Below are 21835 nucleotides of genomic sequence, written 5' to 3' on the forward strand. Positions count from 1 at the left end.
CTTTTTTTTAGTATTAGTAGGATAATTTTACTCACTTTCTGGTTAAAATATTGAAAATTAAATTTGACCATTTACTCAGACAATCATCCACCCTATGCATTTCAAATCTACATAAAAATTAATTGTGGTCTTTGGATAATGAAGATTCCTGAAGTTTCATTTACAGCAAAATTATGAATGTTAACCAACCAAATTAAACACACCAACACTCAACTGTATTACAAAAAGTCCCAACGCTCAACTGTATTACAAAGTCATCAGTTTTTCATCTCTAAAAAGATTTTAGTTTTTATCAATTGTTTACATATGAATGTTCAAATATCAAATACTAATCTACCCTTGAACCCTCTTAACTAGGAAGTAAAATCCAAGTGGTAAAAACAAGGCAATTCTGACAATATCTATCGGGATTCTACACTAATAACATTCTGTTCTATTCAATATGGCCTTATCCAAACCAATTTTAGGAATACAATCTCCAATTCAGTGTCAGTTATGTGAACGTGATCCTAAAATCTCCTGGAAATGTTTAGAGTGTGATTTACTGATGTGTAGTGCATGTAAGAATAACATTCATCCTAAATTCAAAACTGCCGGAGAACATAGGATTATATCTATCAAGGATATCGGGAGTATATCATCACCCGGAAAAGACATTAGTAGTACATCACCTTCCAGCAAGGACTCTACTAATGTTGATATAACCGTTCTTGAAGAATATCAAACAAAGTTAGATGGGGTTCGTCACCTAGCAATATCCTTAGATGATTCGTTGTGGATTAGTGATGGAGACCGTAAAAAGGGAGTGAGATTATTTACTTCCCATACAGGACTACAGAAAGTAAAATGCGAAGGAACTAAGCTTAAGGTGATATCTAGTTTTAACATTGACATTTATGACATTGCTGTTACCCCTAGTAATGATTTACTTATAGCTACTGATAAACCAATACTGAAACAGATCAAAAGAGGAACAAATAAAGTTATAGACACTGTTTATAATGTGCATCCATATCAGCCAACATCTATTTATGTTACCAGAAACAATAGAGTTATAGTAGGAGTTACAAATAATACAGCAGACAATGGCATTGTGATAGTAATGGACCAGAAAGGGAATCATGAGAAGGTTTACGGTGAGGACAAAACTAAAGGCATTTCATTTTCCTTCCCATTGAAAATAGGTGCAACTAACAATGAAAATATTTTTGTGATTGATGCATGTAATGATGGAGATGAAGGTAAAGTGGTAGTTATTGGACATGAGGAAATAATTAATACATATTCTGGACATCCAGTCATCAATACAGAAGATACACCATTTACACCAACTGGTTTGACAACAACTCCTGCTGACAATGTTATTGTTGTAGACTGTCACAACTATGTTCTCCATATCTTAAACTCGTCTGGTCAACTGATAACATACATCAGCACTATGGACAAATGGATTACACAGTTTCCGTGTTCCATAGGACATACAATGGTAGGACAATTTTGTATTTTGTATATTGGAACAGGCACTACGGAAAATAAGGACACAGGAAAACTATATAAACTGAACTTGGTTGGTTGTTAATACCAAAAGAATTACTTTTAGATATGAATATTTTTATTCGAATGTTAACAATATCAACAAATAGACAAATTGTACTTGTATTTTTTTATTAGTATAAAAGGGATTTCATTAACAACATTTCCACATATTATTGATTAACTTTAATACTGATAATGCTTCCAGGTGTGACTTTAGCAGAGAAATTTATTTAAGGAAATGATTTTTATTCTTTGAAATGCATCCATTGTATCTATCTATTCCAAAAGAATGTTTCCCTGTTTGTCTTCTCTTTTCATTTCAGTCTATTAAATAATTTGAACAATGTTGCTGATACATATTGAAAAAAAAAAATTTCAAAAGATATGAACTTTTATTAAGTATTCCATCTATTCACTAATTAATATAAAAGAGCAAGGGAAAAGTAAAACAAAAATACCTAACTCCAATGAATATTCAAAACGTAAAATCCCTAATCAAATGGCAAAATAAATGCTCTGACACATAAAATGAATGAAATACAACTGTCATATTCCTGACTTGGTACAGACATTGTCTAATGTAGAAAATGGTGGATTAAACCTGGTTCTGCGGATCCCTCTCAATTTTATGACAGTCACATAAAATTCTATTATATTGACAACAATGTGTGAACAAATCAAACAGACAAAATGGTTAAAAATGTCAAAATTTGAGCCACAGTAGTCAAGATTGTGTTATAATCTTCATCCCTATGAAAACATGCAAACATATCAACAAGGAAAAACAAAATGGTTTGTAGACAAAGCACATATGCCGAATTGAAATACAAGAAAACAAAAAATTACCTTAGCACAAACACACAATGGTGAGATGAATAAGTACCAATAGTTATCAAATGTACCGGGATTATAATTTCGTACGCCAGACGCGTGTTTGGTCTACATAAGAATCATCAGTGACGCTCATATCAAAATATGTATAAAGCCTAACAAGTACAAAGTTGAAGAGCATTGAGGATCCAAAATTTCAAAAAGTTGTGCCAAATACGGCTACGGTAATATATGCCTTGGACAAGAAAATCCTTAGTTTTTCGTAAAATTCAAAGTTTTGTAAACAGGAAATTTATAAAAAGAACCACATTATTGATATACCAAGCCATGCCAAAAGGATTATAAATTTAAATGGACCAAAAAGGAAAAGATAATCTGACAACAATGTGTACACAAAACCAACAGACAAAATGGGTTAAAATGTCAAAAATATGGTTGCAGCCATCAATATTGTGTTAATCTTTATCACTACAAAAACAAGTTAAAAATGCCAACGAAGCAAACAAAATGGCATATAAGCAAAGAACATATTCAAAAAGGAAATGCAAGAATACAAAAAAAAGATACCATAGCACAATAACACAATGGCTGGATGTGTAAGAACCTAGCCACGCCAAAATGATAGTACCAAAATTGGAACAAACAAGGTTAATAACTAATAGTAAATGAGTAGCAGCTGCAATCTCTTAACTAGATGCTCTAAAGAGCCTGTGTCGCTCACCTTGGTCTATGAGCATATTAAACAAAGGACACAGATGGATTGATGAAAAAATTGTGTTTTGGTGATGAAGATGTGTTTGTAGATCTTACTTTACTGAACATGCTTGCTCCTACAATTATCTCTATCTATAATGAACTTGGTCCAGTATTTACACTGGGAAATATTTTGTAAAAATTTACCAAAAAAATACCAAATTTATGAAAATTGTTCAAAATTGACTTAAGGGGTCTATTGACCATTTTGATCATGTTGACTTATTTGTAGGTTTTACTTTGCGGTACATTATTGCTGTTTACAGTTTATCTCTATCTATAATAATATTAAAGATAATAACCAAAAGCTGCAAAATTTTCTTAAAATTACCAATGCAGGGGCAGCAACCCAACAATTGGTTGCCTGAATGGTCTCAAAATTTCGGGACAGATAAATCTGGACCTAGTGAACATTTGTTTCACCTTCAGATTTGCTTTATATGCTTTAGTTTAAGAGATATGAGCCAAAACTGCATTTTACCATATGTACTATGTCTAGCCATGTCAGCTATCTTGAATAGCGGGCGGGGTCATCATACACATTTTTTAAACAAGATACCCTAATGATGATTGAATTCAAGTTTGGTTAAATTTGTCTAAGTAGTTTCAGGAGAAGATTTTTGTAAAAGATTACAAAAATGAACGAAAAATTGTTAAAAAAATATGGACAATAACTCCTTAAGGGGTCAATTGACCATTTTGTTCATGTTGACTTATTTTTAGATATCTTACTTTGCTGAACATAATTGCTGTTTACAGTTTATTTCTATCTATAATAATATTCAAAATAATAACCAAAAACGTCAAAATTTCCTTAAAATTACAAATTCAGGGGCAGCAACCCAACAATGGGTTGTCTGATATTTGAAAATTCAGGGCAGATATATCTTGTGTTGATAAACAATTTAACACCATGTCAAATTTGCCCTAAAAGCCTTGGTTTCAGAGATATAAGCCAAAATCTACATTTTACCCCGATGTTCTATTTTTAGTCATTGCGGCCATCTCGGTTGGTTGGCCGAGTCACCGGACACATTTGTCAAACTAGATATCACAATGATGATTGCGGCCAAGTATGGTTAAATTTGGCCCAGTAGTGTCAATTATATTCTATTGAATTTAACCTATAAAAGAATGTTTACATTACCTGTTGAAGACCCAAGGATTTTCTCAGATTATCTCATACCTGTCCATGTCAGGTGATAGTCATATAAAATGATGTTTACATTACATGTTAAAGACCCTAGGATTATCTCAGATTATCTCATACCTGTCCATGTCAGGAAAAGGTCATATAAAAGGATATCTACATTACATGTTAAAGACCCTAGGATTATCTCATACCTGTCCATGTCGGGGGATGGTCATATAAAAGGATGTTTACAATACCTGTTAAAGACCCTAGGATTATATAAGATTATCTCATACCTGTCCATATCATGTGACAGCCTATGTGTTATGAGTCATCTAAACAATTGATGCCATGATAGATTGATGTAGGTGAATACACATAATATTGATGAAACAAGCAATGACTTGTATGAATCCCACATATTGGTGACTTACTCATTTAATGATTTTAAAGGGTTACAACTCTAGTTACTACCTTTAACTAAAACTTTAACCCACTAAGGGGCTTCTGGACAAAGAAACGGATTAGTGGATGAAAACAAACACCACAAAAGACATCATGCATATGTATGTTGGTAATCAAAACTAATTTTAAACCACAAACTGATTTTAAATGTTGAACAAAATTATGTATGTAATCAAATACTAAAAGAACTTAAATAAAATATGCAATTTTTATTTAAAATTATTTATTTGATAACATTTAATCAATTCCTATTGTGTTAAAAAGCACATTGCCAATACCCATTTATTGTTTCATTCTATTTTAATACAAAATATCTGCATAGTACAATCAACTTTTAAAGTTATTCTACCCTTAAAATTGTTATAATGAGGTAAACTCACGCAATTTCTGACAATGTATACATCTAGCTATAGGTGAGACACAAATAAACTTCTTTTCTGTTAAATATGGCTTCATCTAGACCACAATTAATACAGTTTCCAATTCAGTGTCAGCTATGTGAGAAGGATCCTACAATCTCCTGGAAATGTTTAGAATGTGACCTACTGATGTGTAGTGTATATAAAAACAACATACATCCGAAAATATAAACTTGTCGGGAACATAAGATTTTGGATATCAAAGATATCGGGAAAATATTGTAACAAACCTAGGGTTGCTATAAACTGTTTTATCATCATTCGGGAGGAGTGGAATCAACGGCAGTGTGAAGAAACACTAAGATTTGTAATACATAACAATAGTATTTATTTCAGACGTATTTTGACTCTTCTTCTTTCAAAATAATAAACATCAAATACACATTCATCTTTCAACAAAAAAAAAACAATAAATTGGGTGGTCAATATAATGTATTTGACAGTTCAAAGGCTTGATTTAGAATGTCAGGTTTCATCTACAGGCTCCTATTTATGTCTTTTTGGCACTAACTATGACGTTAGAGTAAACAACTAATCGGCAACGTCTCTTACGTCTTTTGGTTAGTAACGATTAGAAAGACAAACAGATTTCGTTATAACATTATTGTCTTGTCCGAATTATGTTTAAAAGCGTATAAAACTAAAAGGACATTTCTACATAATGCTATTTTTAAACGGACAGTAAATTCATTTCTCGATACGGCGTATGAACTTAAGTGTAATTTACATAACCTTACGCATTAGATATAATGCTTAAATGAGATCAATGAAAACCCTGTTCTATCATAAATAAAGACAATGTTAATGAAAAGGGAGGCACAAACACATAAATACGCAATTCATCTGCATTGATCAAGTGTTAACTTAAACAAATAATAATATGAGATCGCAAAGTGAAAGTACAAAACGATGTCATGGCAGATGTAAACAAGTTGAATCTCACGACGATATTTGTCAAAATAAATCACTATATGACGGGATAATCAAAGTATTTCATAGGTAAACATTACCAAGATATACATATAAAACTGTCCCTTATCGCTTGCAAAGTACAAATAGTTTAAATCATGAGACAGTATGAAAGTGAATGGCATTAGGCATTTATCGGTGTTTGTGCACTTCCGAGAAGTTGACCATCCGGCAATATTCGAATAAAGATATGTTATATACAATAAATAAAAGGTTAACTAGTAACAATTATCAGTCCAGTTTTGTCACAATATCCTCACCCAACAAAGACAGCAACAGTGAAACAACTCCCAGCCAGGGTAATTCTAAAGTTGATATAACTCTTGTTGAAGAATATCAAACCAAATTAGATGGGGTGTGTCACATAGTATTATCCTTAGATGATTCATTGTGGATTGGTCAAGGAGATCATAAAAAGGGGATACGATTATTTTCTTTACTCACAGGATTACAGAACGTCAAATGCGAAAGAAATGAACTGAAGGTGATATCTAGCTGTAACATTGACATTTATGGCATGGCTATTATTCCTGGTAATGACTTACTTATGGTAGCAATACACAGTTAGGAAAAAAACTTAAAATTGACACTCATAATTTTTAAACACCCTCTTTCCCCTCCTGTCTAACAAAGAAGGCTTTATATGTGTGTTATGCATGTATATACTTATAGAAAGAGAATCTTCCATAGATTTTATTTCTAATGGTCATAAGGGTGAAATATAATCCCTCTTGGGTGTAACCATGGCAACAATCTGCATTTCTTAGATACAAAATATAGCAAAAAAGGGGGGTGAACATGTCACAAAAGTCTCCAAAATTTGGTCTAAAGGAAATTTTCAATCAATTACAGTAATACCTTTCCTGAATCCATAGGTTTATATCTATCAAGTGGTCCCAAAAAAATCATATGCTTATCTGCTCGTTTTTCCATAAAATTGAATTGGTTAAAAATGGCTAGTCATTTTGTTTAATTTGTTCGGGGCGTACTCCATGTTTTAGATTCACCACTTTAGCTCTTTCGTAAAACATAAGTTTAGCACATCTATTATTGATCCAAATTGAAAGTAACCACGTTTTTATGTCCCAAAGGATTTGTAGTTTTTGTGGGATCAAAGTTGCTGATCATAAAGGACGAACGGGGATCAGATGTCCAAAGAATATATCTTATGACTTTGCTTTTGATACACGTAATCAGGGACAGGGTGCTAATGCTATGTCTTTAGAAAATCTTTCTTCCACCCCCGATAAAAGTGAAAATGGCGCGCTGGAAATCATGGCGGGTAATGTAGCCAAAACCCCAAAACAAAGCCTGGACGAGACTTTGTCAGCTCTAGCGCAAGAGAACGAAAAACTTTTAGAAGAAATTAAATTGCGTGAACTGGTCGAAAAGAACAAAACTCTGAAAAAGAAACTTAGGCAAACGGACTTGAACGTGAAACAAAAACATGACCAAACTAACAAAATTGATTTAGAATCCTTGAGAAAAGACGAAGACTTGAAAAAGAAAATAACAGAAAAACAGAAAGGATTAGTGAGCAAATTATTCATATCTGACGATTCCGATAGTGATACAGAATCAGAAGGTGAGATTCATTTCGTACAAACATTCAAAACACTTAACTATCCTAAGTTCAAACTCAAAAAGAATAAAAACCTTTCAAAATCTGGTTCGTCCAGAAAATCTAGTGATAAGGCTATTTTTCATATTGCATGGCCTCATGAGTTTGCTGGGAGTGACGATATCGAATTCATGTCCTTAAGTATGCCTGCTCTTGTCAGAGGAGAACATTACATTATACATAAAATTGAACCCAGATAATATAGAGACAAACGTGCTGAACATCTGACACAGCTAATGTTTTATAGTGAACAATTTATATGGTCTGATGTGCTTGCATTTCACAAAGATGTACTTCGAGAAATAGAAACTGGTCGTGCTTCATGGAATGACAATTTTGACTTTTGCAAAGCACGTCGCTTGCACCAGTCACATCCAAGGTTTTATTGTTCAGCTTACAACAAAGGCTCATGGAGCAAAAAAGAATTACACAAAAATACTCTGGGTTTATTAGAGGAACATTTCTGTAGTTCATGCTGGATTAAACGAAAAACTATAATGAATCACGCTGCAAAAGATTGTCAAAGTCAGAAACAGTTCCAGGGTAATGCAGGTCGAGGTCGAGGTTCAGACTATGTCCAAAATTGGCAACATGACTTTCCTGCACACAGATGACTAGGAAAAGTATGTGGTATTTCAGCTAAAACTATTGATGTATCAACACAAACTGACAATTCTTGTACACATAATGAAATCAATTTAAAACCAAAATCTTTAATTACACTTTCAAAATTGCAAAACGGATCAAATGTTGATACATGTTTTAAAAGTAATGTTATTGATAGTGTAAACCATACATGTAGAAATATTGAAAATGACTTTACACAGGTAGATAATTATGATATTAATCAGGTGTGTCAAAATCCTGTTGTTCTTCATGATATTGTTTTTAAATCAGGTGTTCCAAATTATCTTGGATCACAAATACGTGTTCCTTCAACAATGAACATTCCTATATGGAGAAAATTGTTAAATGGTTATTATGATTATAAAATTGTTGATTTTTTAGAATTTGGTTGGCCTGTTGACTATAGCAAGCATGAATTTCCAGAGACTATTGTTAGAAATCACAAGTCAGCATTGTTTTTTAGTGAGCACATAGATGAATATATAAACAAAGAGTTATCATATAATGCTTTAGTTGGCCCTTTCAAGGTCAACCCTTTTCAAGTTCCTTTAGCTACCTCACCTTTGTCTTCTGTTCCCAAAAAAGATACTATAGAGAGAAGGACTATCATGGACTTGTCCTTTCCCATAGGTACTTCAGTCAATGATGGCATACCAAAACATACTTACATGGGTGACCCATTCACATTACATTACCCTGCCACTGATCACTTAGTACAGCTTATAAACGAAAAGGGTCCCAACTGTCTATTGTACAAAGTGGACATAAAGAGATGTTACCGTTGGTTACCAGTTGATCCCTATGATTATCATTTGTTAGGACTAGTCTGGAATCACAAGTTATACTTTGACACTAAAATTCCCTTCGGTTTGCGTACAGAGGCTATGGCAACACAAAGGACCACAAATGATATAATGTACATGTACAGAAACATGGGTTACAATGGTGTTAATTATATAGACGATATAGGTTCAGCTGAAACGACAGAATTTGCCGGGAATGGTTTTCACATTCTCAAAACCTTAATTGATGATCTTGGTTTTAAGGTTGCAGAGCAAAAGTGTTGTGCACCTGACACAAATATGATATTTCTTGGAAAACAATTTGACACTGTAAACATGACAATTTCGATTCCCAATGACAAATTATGTGAAATAAAAGGAGTTATTGAGAAATTATTGACTAAGAAAACTATCACAAGAAAAAAGCTTGAATCAATTATTGGAAAATTGTCCTACATAGCTGATTGTATCAGATCGGCAAGGTTATTCATTGCACGCTTGCTTGCTCTACTCAGAACTATATCACGCAAAGGTCATCACATTAATTTGAATGGCGAAGCCAAAAAAGACTTGAAATGGTTTTTAAAATTCATGACAAGATTCAATGGAAAAACAACAATTCCAGAGCATATCTGGACCAAACCGGACGAATTAATACAAACTGATGCGTCCTTATCAGGAATAGGTGGTATTTTTTTTAATAGTTGCATCACTGAGTACTTTCATTGTGATCAGTTTTAAAGTGTGGGGTAAAAAACTGCAAAATAAACGTATTGTGTTGCAATGTGACTATTCATCTTCAGTCAGTCTACTTAATACAGGTGTCATTGTTGCAGATACTGACAACTGTGGTCTACATATCTTAAATTCTTCAGGTAACCCGATTACATACATCGGCACTAAAATCAAGGGAATTGTGCAGGATCCATTGTCCATAGGACATACAATGGCAGGACAATTTTGTATGCTGTACTTAAGAACATGTATTGAGGATAAGAGGAAAGACAAAGCCAAACTTTATAAGCTGAACTTGGTTGGTTGTTAAGGTTTGCTTTTAAATATACACAATTATAGTCCGATGTAAATATATTAATGAAAAGACCAATATTTCTTTATGCATATTCTTGATTCACTTGAATACTGATAATGATTCCAGGTGTGTTAAGCAGAGAAATTTAAGGAAGGGACTGTTTTAAAGATTTTCACTCTTTAAAATTGAAATACATCTATTTTACCTATCTATTAAAAAAAATGTATGCAAGTTTGTCATCTCTTTTCATTTCTGTTAAATCATTTGAATAATTTGTCTTTATACACATTGAAGAATGTAAATTTCATGAGATATGAACACAAATTTTAATTCAACTATTCAACCTTTTCATTGATAAGAATAGAGAACGGAAAAAAGTAAAACAACGAAAATACCGAACTCAAAGGAAGATTAAAAAGTCCCTTAACAATTGGCCAATTCATTGCTCTAACACATCAAATGAATGAAATACAACTGTCATATTCCTGACTAGGCACAGGCATTTTTTAAAGTAGAAAGGGGTGGACTAAACCTGGTTCTGAATCTAGCTGATCCGTCTCGATTGTATGACAGTCACATACTATTCTATCATATTGACAACCAACAATGTGTGACCAAAACAAACGGACATAATGGTTAAAAATATAAAACATTGAGCCACAGTAGTCAAGATTGTGTTATAATATTCATCCCTATGAAAACATGTCAACATTTCAACAAGGTAAAACAAAATGCCACGTAGACTAAGCTAATATGCCAAAACGAAATACAAGAATACAAAAAAAATGACCTTAGCCCAAGCACACAATGGTCGGATGAATAAGTACCGAGTCATGCCAACATGATATTAATTAAAATGGACCAAACAGTAAAATTTAATCTGACAACAATGTGTGAACAAAACCAACAGACAAAATGGGTAAAAGTGTCAAAAATATGGGTACAGCCTTCAACATTGTATTATAATCTTAATCACTATAAGAACGAGCAAAAAATACCAATAAAGAAAAACAAAATAGCATATAAGTATAACACATATGCCAAAAGGAAATACAAGAATACCAACAAAATTCCATAGCATAATAACACAATGGCGAGATGTATAAGTACCTAGGAACGCCAAAAGGATAGTACCAAAAAAGAAATAAACAGTAATGATTAATAATTAATTGTTTATCAAGTAGCAGCTGCAATTTCTTAAAAATACTGAATGAGTTGGGAAATGTATATCCCATGTGCAGGTGAATTTGTAATATTGTTACTGAGGGTAGTGGAATTGATAATTTCCAAATTAAAACTGTCTCGTTTGTCAAAGATTCTGGTACTGAGATGACTGCTTTATTAAATGCAAGGTATAATTTAAAAAAAAATTGTAAGGGTTCAGCGGAACCCAGTGTTTCGCTACTTTTGCTGTTAATCGCAGACTAAACAAAAAATGAGGAAAAAAAATCAATAAAAATATTTCTCTCGATACTATTTTTTTTTTATTCTGTCACAGTTTGGTAAAAAAAAATCCATGATAGTTCTGCAAACTGTATGTTATCTTAACTGAAAGAAAAAGTCCATTATATGTAGGATATGTAAAAAATGGATATATTTTTTTTTTAGTTCTGGACACTATCTGTTGATGCCACTGCTGGTGGTCTTTTCCCGAGGGTATCACCAGCGTGTGTTGACATGAATATCAATAATGTGGTGATTTTAATAAATTTCCTGTTTACAAAACTTTGATTTTTTCGAAAAACTATGGATTTTCTTATCCCAGGCATAGTTTACCTCAGCCGTATTTTGCACAGCTTTTTGGAATTTTGGATCCTCAATGCTCTTCAACTTTGTACTTGTTTGGCTTTATATATATTTTGATATGAACGTCACTGATGAGTCTTATGTAGAGGAACCGCGCGTCTGGCGTACTAAATCAAAATCCTGGTACCTTTGATAACTGTTATGATCATAAATATTTTGAATTTATGCAATCTCTTAAGCTGTTAAGCCAAACAGCTCTTATAAATCACAGACATATAACACAACCGATTAAAATATTCAAGCAAACATGCAAAAATATCAAAAAAGGACACCAACAAAAGGTTGTAGTAAGTGTTACTACATACTGTATATGGTACATACTTTCTCGATAAAGTACAAATTAAGTAAAAGGTTAATACGAGGGTTCTAAGTAAGCAAAATGGAAAGATTACTGTAAGAGCTCTTTCATCTGAATCACACCTCTTGACCAACTTGAACAAGGAGCAATCAAGTCTTAAGGAGGTTCGCGGGTTCAAATTTTCAGTCTCAGCAAAAATGAGGGAGAAAAATAGTAAAAATATTCCTCTTGATACTATCTTTTGATTGCAAAAAACTTCTGTCCAAGTTAGGTAAAAATCCAGGATAGTTTATGAATCTAATACTCAAGTAAATGTTTAAAAAACTGCAGACGGTATGTAATGTTAACTGGAAGAAGAACTAAGTTCATTTATAAGTGAAATACGGAAAAACATGTAAAATGTTTTAATAAAATTCCCATCGAGATCATGAAGAAGCCTCTGTCCAAGTTTTATACAAATCCAGGATAGTTTAAGAAAGTTATAAAAATTTCAAAAACTTTAACCACAGATTGTCAATGTCATATTTCCTGGCAGAAAAAAACTAAGTCCATTTTTTAGTAAAAAACGGAACAAATTGATCATTTTTTTACAATATTTACTTCTGTATTCTATCTTTTGATCAAAACCAAGCTTCTGTCAAAGTTTGGTACAAATCCAGGATAGTTTAAGAAAGTTATTAGAATTTCAAAAACTTTAACCACAACATGAATATTTGTGGGCACAGCCGACGACAACGACGACAACATAATGTAGGATTGCTATGTCTCACTTTTTCGACAAACATTGAAGCTTGACAAAAAAAAACATGTTACGTCGTTTTTATCATATACTTCTGAATCAGCAGAATAAATACAGACGAGAATTTTTTTAAACTATTTAAAATTCATACATTATATTATTTGTTCGCTTTTTTTAACAATATATTTTTCTGTTTCCTTATATTTGTTTTTGGGAAAGACGACATCAAGCCTTCAATTCCCTATATGGTTAGCCATACTTTTAAGCCTCTTACGTTACTCATTTTGTTTTTATAGTTGGGGAGAACATTCACAAAAAAAATTTAAACTCACATTTTGACTTTTCTACATGTATTCTATGTAATAAAAATCATATAAGTAAGGGTTTTTATTACAAATGATAATTGATTTTGATGCACTTGACTACATATTTCTGTTTATGTCCCTGACATGCCATTAGGTCTGTACATCCCAATATTTGTTTCAGTTCTCTACCTTTTATGATTTGCATCAACCAAATGTTATGAAACTTCTACACCACGCTTATTAACACAAAACACAGATCAAGTTCTAATTTGGGTGTTGTTTCATTTACCATTCATGAGTTATCCCCCTTTATAATGTTACATACAGGCAGGGACTCCGTTTATTTTTAATTTTGTGATGAATTGAAAAATATTTATTTTATAAAGGAGTAGGGGCAATAAGGCCCTTATTTGGCCCAAAAATTACTGTTTATTTAAAAGTTATCATACATATTTCTAAATTACTGAAAACTTAACTAAGGTATAAGGTACTAAGAAAAACCAATCAACTTTGACATCAAACAAGTAACCATGGCAACAAATCATGACCTAATTTGCATATTTTGTTAAATTTCGTGATTTTCCTTGTTTTTTCATCAAATTTTAGGTATATTTTAGATTAAAAAAGTATGTGCGCACCCAAGAAACATCTTTATATTTGGTGAGATTCTGTCGATAGTTATAAAAAAGCTTCTGTTAAATTATTTTGTTGTTTCTCGGCTGCGCAGGATGTTTCCTCAACGGAAATAAAGATAAAAAAAACTGCATAAATTCTGTATGTTTCATCGTTTTCGTGAAAACAGTACATATTATGACGTAATTGTGACGTCATCAGATAAAATATTTCTGTTTTTCATTTATATTTCTTGACCCTATGCATTTCTAAACATTATGTGCAAATTTGAAATGGTTATCAAACATTTTATTTTCTTGGGCCAAAACTAGGCCTTAATGCCCCTACTCAGTCATTATGGTCATAAGAGCTAAGTAGAGACATGAATCAAATTACTAAAAAAAGTAATTTATCTTTAAAATTAGAAGTAAAGTAAATATTTACCTTTATAGATCTTACATTGCATTATTGTTGCTTACAGTGTATCTCTATCTATAATAATATTCAATGTAATAACCATAAACTGCAAAACTTCCTTAAAATGACAAATTCAGGAACAGCAACCCAACCAAAATTTCAGGACTGATAGTCTCAACCTGATGAACATTTTAACCAATCATAACATTCGCTCTAAATGCTAAATTTCAGAGATGTGAGTCGAAAAACTGCATTTACGCCCTATGTTATATGTTTAGCCATGACTGCCATGTTGGTTAGCAGACGCGGTCATAAGACACGATGTTTTATAAGTTAATACCCCAATCATAATTGTGGCCTAATTGGTTAGATTTGCCCCAGTTGTTTTAAAGGAGAAAATTTATATTAAAACAATTACCTTTAATGTATGCAAAAATTATCAAAACTTTACAACTAGAGGTGATTAACATATTTACTATCACCCTGATATCCACAACATCAAACATCAAAGTACAAACAATTTATTTTAAATAAAAATGGCATCATCTAAACCTCAGCTAGGAATACAGTCTCCAATTCAGTGTCAGTTATGTGAACGTGATCCTAAAATCTCCTGGAAATGTTTAGAATGTGACTTGCTGATGTGTAGTGCATGTAAGAATAACATTCATCCTAAATTCAAAAATGCAGGAGAGCATAGACTTATAGCTACCAAGGATATCGGGAGTCCATCATCAACCAGCAACAATACTTGTAGTGCATCACATTCTAGTAAAGATTTAGCTAATATTAATATAACTCTTGTTGAAAAATATCAAACCAAATTAGAAGGGGTTTATCGACTGGCAATATCCTTAGATGATTCATTGTGGGTTGGTGACGGAGACCACAAAAAGGGAATAAGATTATTTTCTTCACATACAGGATTACAGAAAGTCAAATGTGAAGGATATAAACTGAAGGTCATATCTAGCTTTAATATTGACATCTTCGACATTGCTGTTGCCCTTGGTAATGATTTACTTTTAGCTTCTGAAGGACCTTTACTGAAACAAATCAGAAGCGGAACAAATAAAAATGTAGACACTGTTTATAATGTGAATTCAGAACGGCCTGTGTCCATTCATATTACAAGAAAATCTAAGGTGATAGTAGGAACTTCTTGTGTTAATGAAAGAAAAGGTATGGTCATAGTTTTGGACCAAGATGGGAATCATGAGAAAGTTTATGGTGAGGAGAAGACTACAGGTATTTCATTTGCCTACCCAGCAAAAATAACTACAACTAACAATGATCATATTTTTGTGGTTGATAGCAGTTGGGAAGGAAGAAGAGTGGTAGTGCTGAGACAGAAGGACATTATCAATACTTATTTTGGAGATTCAGAAATCAACACTGAAAATGTCCCATTTTATCCATATGATATAACAACAACACCATCTGACAATGTCATAGTTGCAGATATGCTTAGCAGTACTCTTCATATCTTAAATTCTTTGGGACAGCTGATTACATACATTTCCCTAAAAGACAAAGGAATAACAACACCAGTTACAATAGGACTTGCAATGGCAGGACATTTTTGCATGCTCTATATAGGAACTCTTGGAGATGACAGCAACGGTGCAAATCTATACAAACTGAACATGATTTGATGTTAATTACTATATTAAATTAAATTAAATTTTATTCAATTGTAAATATATCCAATACACTCATATGTTAAGTGATGTTAAAGTGGACTTTTTATTATTGCCTTTGCACCCTATTGAATGACAAACTTTAATTAGCTCTTATGAATGTTATTTAATGACAAGCATAATGGATCTGATAACAACATCACCAAAATTGGTATAATATCTGGAATTGAAAGGAAACTCTCAATTTCAACATGGAAGTTCTGATGTACCCGAAACAAAAGAAAGCATTCATTTTAGGCAATTCTCACGTTCGATATATAAGATTAGACAATTTTCTAGAAGGGTGTACAGTACATAAATATACAAGTTACTCTATGTCAGAAATGGAAAAAAATTACATGAATTAGACACAGATTAAGATTGCATAATTTTTCATGTGTAAACAATTGATATAAGAGCGGAAACTCAAGATGTTTTCATTCAGAAACGTAAAGATCATTGTTAATTAATTATCTCTCTTCCCTTTTTGAAGTGAAGGATTTAGATCTGAATCAAAAGATACTTCAGAGTAATATTTTAATACATAACAATTTTTTAAAGATTTCTGAAGTAAATATTTGTGAAAATTCAGTTTTTTCTAGCAGAGATCAAGCAATCAGAAGATTTTTTTATCTTTTATCTCTGATGGTCTTCATTTGTCCAAACAGGACACCAGTTTGTTTGTAACAAACATGAAATTCTGGCTCAGAAAAGTTTTGTATCTTAAGAATGAATAGAGTAAGAATTCTTACAGAAATTTGAATATAATAGGGAATTCACACATGACAGATATAATAGAGAATTTACTAATGCCAGACATACTGGTAATCAATATTCAAGCTACATGTATAATGGGCCAGGGTAGAACAATCACGAATAGAACAAAAAGTGTATTTTCTATGTTTAATATTCAAGGTATATTATCATGACTCTACACACTTGAATTTGGGATAGACAAGTACCGTTACACGTCTTATCGCAATGTGAATTAACACTCTAAAATAAGAGAAATCAAACGACGCAACGTTAAAATGTAACACAGAAACGAACTATAATATAACAATGGCCATATTCCTGACTTGGTACAGGACATTTTTAAAGGAAAAAATGGTGGGTTGAACCTGGTTTTGTTTTATTGAAAGTCTGATGATATCATTCTCTCTGAAGCTCTGAATGTCTCTAAATCACTAAATAGTTCAAACAAAAATAGTTGATATAGTTGTATTGCTATTCTTATGAAATATCGTGATATAGATCTTAAACTGGTTACAAATTCAAAGATGGAATTAAAATCACTAAATTACCGGACATTAAACTAGAAATATTCTTGTGTTTGGGAATCTGAACTTTATAATGATAGACAAAAAAAAAACAGCATGAAAACAAACTAAGAACTTGTAGATTATGTAAAGAAAATATTTGTATGGAAAAAATACTTATAAAATTTTAAATGAGGATGAAAGGTGATGTACACTAAGTTCAGAGTCAGTGCACATGAATTATAAATAGAAAAGGGCAGATATGTGGGGCTCTGAGTGGAGGATAGATTATGTAAATTATGCAACACTGAAATTGAAGATGAAATCCATTTTCTTCTTCAGTGTCCTGTTTTAGAAAATAAAAGATATGAATATATAAATTACTTAAATAAGGTAAACAAAAACTTTAAAAGCCTCCCAAATAAATCCAAAGTAATATTGTAAATGTCATCTGAGGATAATGTTACAATTAAAAAAGTAAGTTTATTATTGTGTACTTTATTCAAAGAAAGAAATTGAATTCTAGATACAGTTTAGTCACCGGTAGTTTGGCCATCTATATTATATTATATTGTAAAACTATATATCATGTATTTTATTCCTGTAGAAATTATTCTGCTTAAAAAGACTTGATTTTGATTAATTTTTGAATAAAATATGTAATCACTTGTATGACATTGAACTTAATTGTACTGCTCAAGTATTGGGCGTCATAATTGGCAATAAAAAACTTTGTATTGTATTGTATTGTATTGAATGACATTACTAACAATCTTTTTGGTGCATAATAATAAAATGTACATTTTTTTTTATGACAATGAAAAAAATCAGTCTACTATCATGTTAAATTCTTACAAAAATAGTGAAAAGTATAATTATTTCAGAACTCTTACAAATGAACATATATGATTGATGGTTAATGCTACTTTCAGCAATATTAAACTTTCTTGTGGGGGTCCATTTTTATTTGTGGCGGGTCCCATAGTGCCTGGAGAGAACCACGACTTTGGGTCAGTTTTTATTTATAGAGGGCCTCAGAATGTCTGGAGAGAACCACGACCTTTGGTCAGTTTTAACTTATAGTTTAAACATACTTTATTGTTCAAAACAAATGGATTAGACACAAGTTTTTCAACTTAGTTCCGTCTTCTCCTCATTATGTTCATTAACTAATGGAGGGCCTCAGAATGCCTGGAGAGAACCACGATCTTGGATAGGAAAACTCATTATCCTAGTCAAGTTAGATTGAAGTAGAGTGTACCTGCAACGTACATGATTCAAACTCACAACCTCAGTGTTGACAGGGTAGTGATACAGAAGTTCGACTAATTAGACCAATTGGCCATCAAGGTCCCAAGTAATATTGAAATGTCAGATGTGTTGGAATGATATGAATGGCTCCACTTGATAAAACAAAATTGAAGCTATTTTTACATGTAGAAATTTGAGAGAGAAAGCCTGTATAAGTGTTATTTTCACAAAATTTTCAAAGGTCTAATGCCTGTAACTTCAGAACAAATCAGTGGAGCGGACCCAAATGTAATCTCAATATGTAACTCACCATAGCATGCATAGTAGACTCACATACTAAAAATTAGCTCAATATGTAACGGCGTTAAGAAAGGAAACATGTCGGTATAACTGACATTTTCACCAAATCAAAAGTCATCCCGTTATGATATTTATTTCTTTTTTCTTCACTGCAATCAGTTTTGCTAAATGATTTTTTTATTTTTTGTTTCTGACTATAATTGGTTCAAAACTGCAAAAATGATGAGAGAACAAAAATCAATCTTTCAAGGACAATAACTTTCTAAAACAATTCATTTGACAGCTATATTTGTAGATCTTGTTATGCATTTACAAATTAGGGGTAATAACTCCAAAAATGTATACAATTGAGAATGAAAATGGGGAATGTGTCAAAAAGACAACAACCCGACCATAGAAAAAAACACAACAGCAGAAGGTCACCAACAGGTAGTTTTATTTTATCTGAATATTTTCTAGGAAATAGACATGGCTTGCTGATCGGTTCAAACTTGTCGATTGTTTTAACAAATAGTTTTTGAGATATAGGTCAAAAACTTTGAAGTTACTAAAAGTTTACACTGTGTCAATAACATCAAACTGGATAGTACATTTGTTTTCTATAAAGTATTGCAGGTAATATACCATAGATCGTTTATATCAATGCCCGATTTGCTATAAATGCTTTAGTATTAATCTAAAATACATTCAACCCCCATGCTCTATTTTTAGCATCATCTACAATGTTTGTATGTTAATGAATCAAAAATTTTGTAAACAGTTGATTTATAAATATAACAATATCAATGATAATTCATGTCAGCACAAAAGTGTTGACTACTGGGCTTGGGATACCCTCGGGGAAATAAATCTCCCTGGCATCGACCCAGTGGTTGTAAATAAACTCATAAAGTGGTAGTTCTTAGACATTAGGTAATAAAAAATACACATTGTGGAAGTCCAGTCCTAAATACTGAAGATACTCCCTTTTAATACACCAACAGATTTAACAACAACACCTGCTGACATAGTAAATTTTTGTTGACTCTGACAACTCGGCCCTACATATCTTAAATTCTTCAGGTAATCTGATTACATACATCGACACTAAAATATCTTAAATACTTCAGGTAATCTGATTACATACATCGACACTAAAATCAAGATGATTGTGCAGGACCCATTGTCCATAGGACATACAATGGCAGGACAATTTTGTATATTGTACTTAGGAACAACTAATGAGGATGATAGCAAGGACAAAGTCAAACTTTATAAACTGAACTTTGTTGGTTGTTAATATGAAAAGATTTACATTAAATAAACACAATTATATTCCAATGTAAATATATCAATATAAAATAGACTTATATTCGTGTTTTTTGGTGTTTTTTTTTAATTGGGATTTCATTATTTACATTGCCACATATTCCATTGTATTCCTGATTACTGATAATGTTTCAAAGTGTCAGTTGTACAAAGAAATTTATGAAAGTGACAGATTTTAAAGGTTTTTCTTCTTTAAAATCAAGAATCTTTAGGTCTGACTATATAAATCCTCGTTGAAATACATGTGTATTTATCTTTCAAACAATTATTTTTTGCCTGTTTGTCTTTTTTTTATTTTTTATTCTGTCCTAGGATAATTTTACTTACACATTAAAAATATTTAAGTTTTATTTTAAAATATTCAAGTACAAGTAATGTATTTTCATCTTTTCATATTGTAAGAATAGTAAATGAAATCTTGGAATTTTTAAACATGGTCTGATCCTGATTACCCTTAGTGCAAAGTATCACAGATTTATATGGTATTGGCAATTAATTAGTCATACATGTATAATGAATAAGAAGATAAGTGGTATGCGTGCTAATGGGACAACTCTCTATCCAAGTTACAATGTAGAATAAGTTAACATTAATATTAAATTCAGCACCTAGCCTTAATATAGGTTCCAGATAACAAATAATTGTGGTCAATGATCTTAATATTTTGAAATGTGACATTTAATTTACCTAGAATGATCTAATATCGATAATCTAACAACATGGTATTAAAAAAAAACAATAAAAAAAAATTCAAATTTCACAGTATTATTCAATACCACGAAGTCTTCAATTACACAGTACTAATTAGTATTTAGGCAATAGCAAGAAATCTAAGTGAGAAGGACCGAAAATTTCTTAGACATGTTTGGAATGTGACCTACTGATGTGCAGTGTATGTAAGAATAATATTCATCCTAAATTTAAACTTCCTGGGGAACATAGGATTAAATCTATCAAGGATATTGGAAGTACATCATCACCCAGCAAAGATATTGGATGTACACCACCCTCCAGCATGGATTCTGCTAATGTTGATATAACTCTTGTTGAAGAATATCAAGCCATATTAGACGGGGTTCGTCACCTAGTAGTTTCTTTAGAAGATGCATTGCGGATTGGTGATGGAGACCATAATAAGGGTGTCAGTATTCACCTCAGAAACTAACAAGACCTTTGAATAGACTTATTAAGAAGGGATATATTTACGATACTGTTGTCAGCTGGCATGTCAGTTAACTGCTAGTAGTCTGTTGTTATTTATGTATTATTGTCATTTTGTTTGGTTACATCTTCTGACATCAGACTCGGACTTCTCTTGAACTGAATTTTAATGTGCGTATTGTTATGCGTTTACTTTTCTACATTGGCTAAAGGTATAGGGGGATGGTTGAGATCTCACAAACATGTTTAACCCCGCCGCATTTTTGCGCCTGTCCCAAGTCAGGAGCCTCTGGCCTTTGTTAGTCTTGTATTATTTTAATTTTAGTTTCTTGTGTACAATTTGGAAATTAGTATGGCGTTCATTATCACTGAACTAGTATATATTTGTTTAGGGGTCAGCTGAAGGACGCCTCCGGGTGCAGGAACTTCTCGCTACATTGAAGACCTGTTGGTGACCTTCTGCTGTTTATTTTTTTTTTTTTTTTTTTTTTTGTCTATGGTCGGTATGTTGTCTCTTTGACACATTCCCATTTCC

At 32.1% G+C, this 21835-nt stretch overlaps 2 protein-coding genes across 2 annotated transcripts; both read left to right on the forward strand.

The window, feature by feature from the left end:
• Window positions 1–442: 442 nt before the first annotated feature.
• LOC139526567 (uncharacterized) lies at window positions 443–1579 on the forward strand. Its single transcript, XM_071321725.1, has one exon. The coding sequence runs from the start codon at window positions 443–445 to the stop codon at window positions 1577–1579; it is 1137 nt and encodes a 378-aa protein (XP_071177826.1).
• Window positions 1580–8667: 7088 nt separating this feature from the next.
• LOC139526569 (uncharacterized) lies at window positions 8668–9876 on the forward strand. The gene has a single exon (XM_071321726.1). The coding sequence runs from the start codon at window positions 8668–8670 to the stop codon at window positions 9874–9876; it is 1209 nt and encodes a 402-aa protein (XP_071177827.1).
• Window positions 9877–21835: the final 11959 nt, after the last annotated feature.

This window comes from Mytilus edulis, chromosome 6, assembly GCF_963676685.1.
Source record: "Mytilus edulis chromosome 6, xbMytEdul2.2, whole genome shotgun sequence".
Classification (NCBI taxonomy): Eukaryota; Metazoa; Mollusca; class Bivalvia; order Mytilida; family Mytilidae; genus Mytilus; species Mytilus edulis.

What these genes read in the sequence shown, in the direction of transcription:
- LOC139526567 (XM_071321725.1), top strand. Translation starts at nt 443, where the DNA reads ATGGCCTTATCCAAACCAATTTTAGGAATACAATCTCCAATTCAGTGT.
- LOC139526569 (XM_071321726.1), top strand. Translation starts at nt 8,668, where the DNA reads ATGAACATTCCTATATGGAGAAAATTGTTAAATGGTTATTATGATTAT.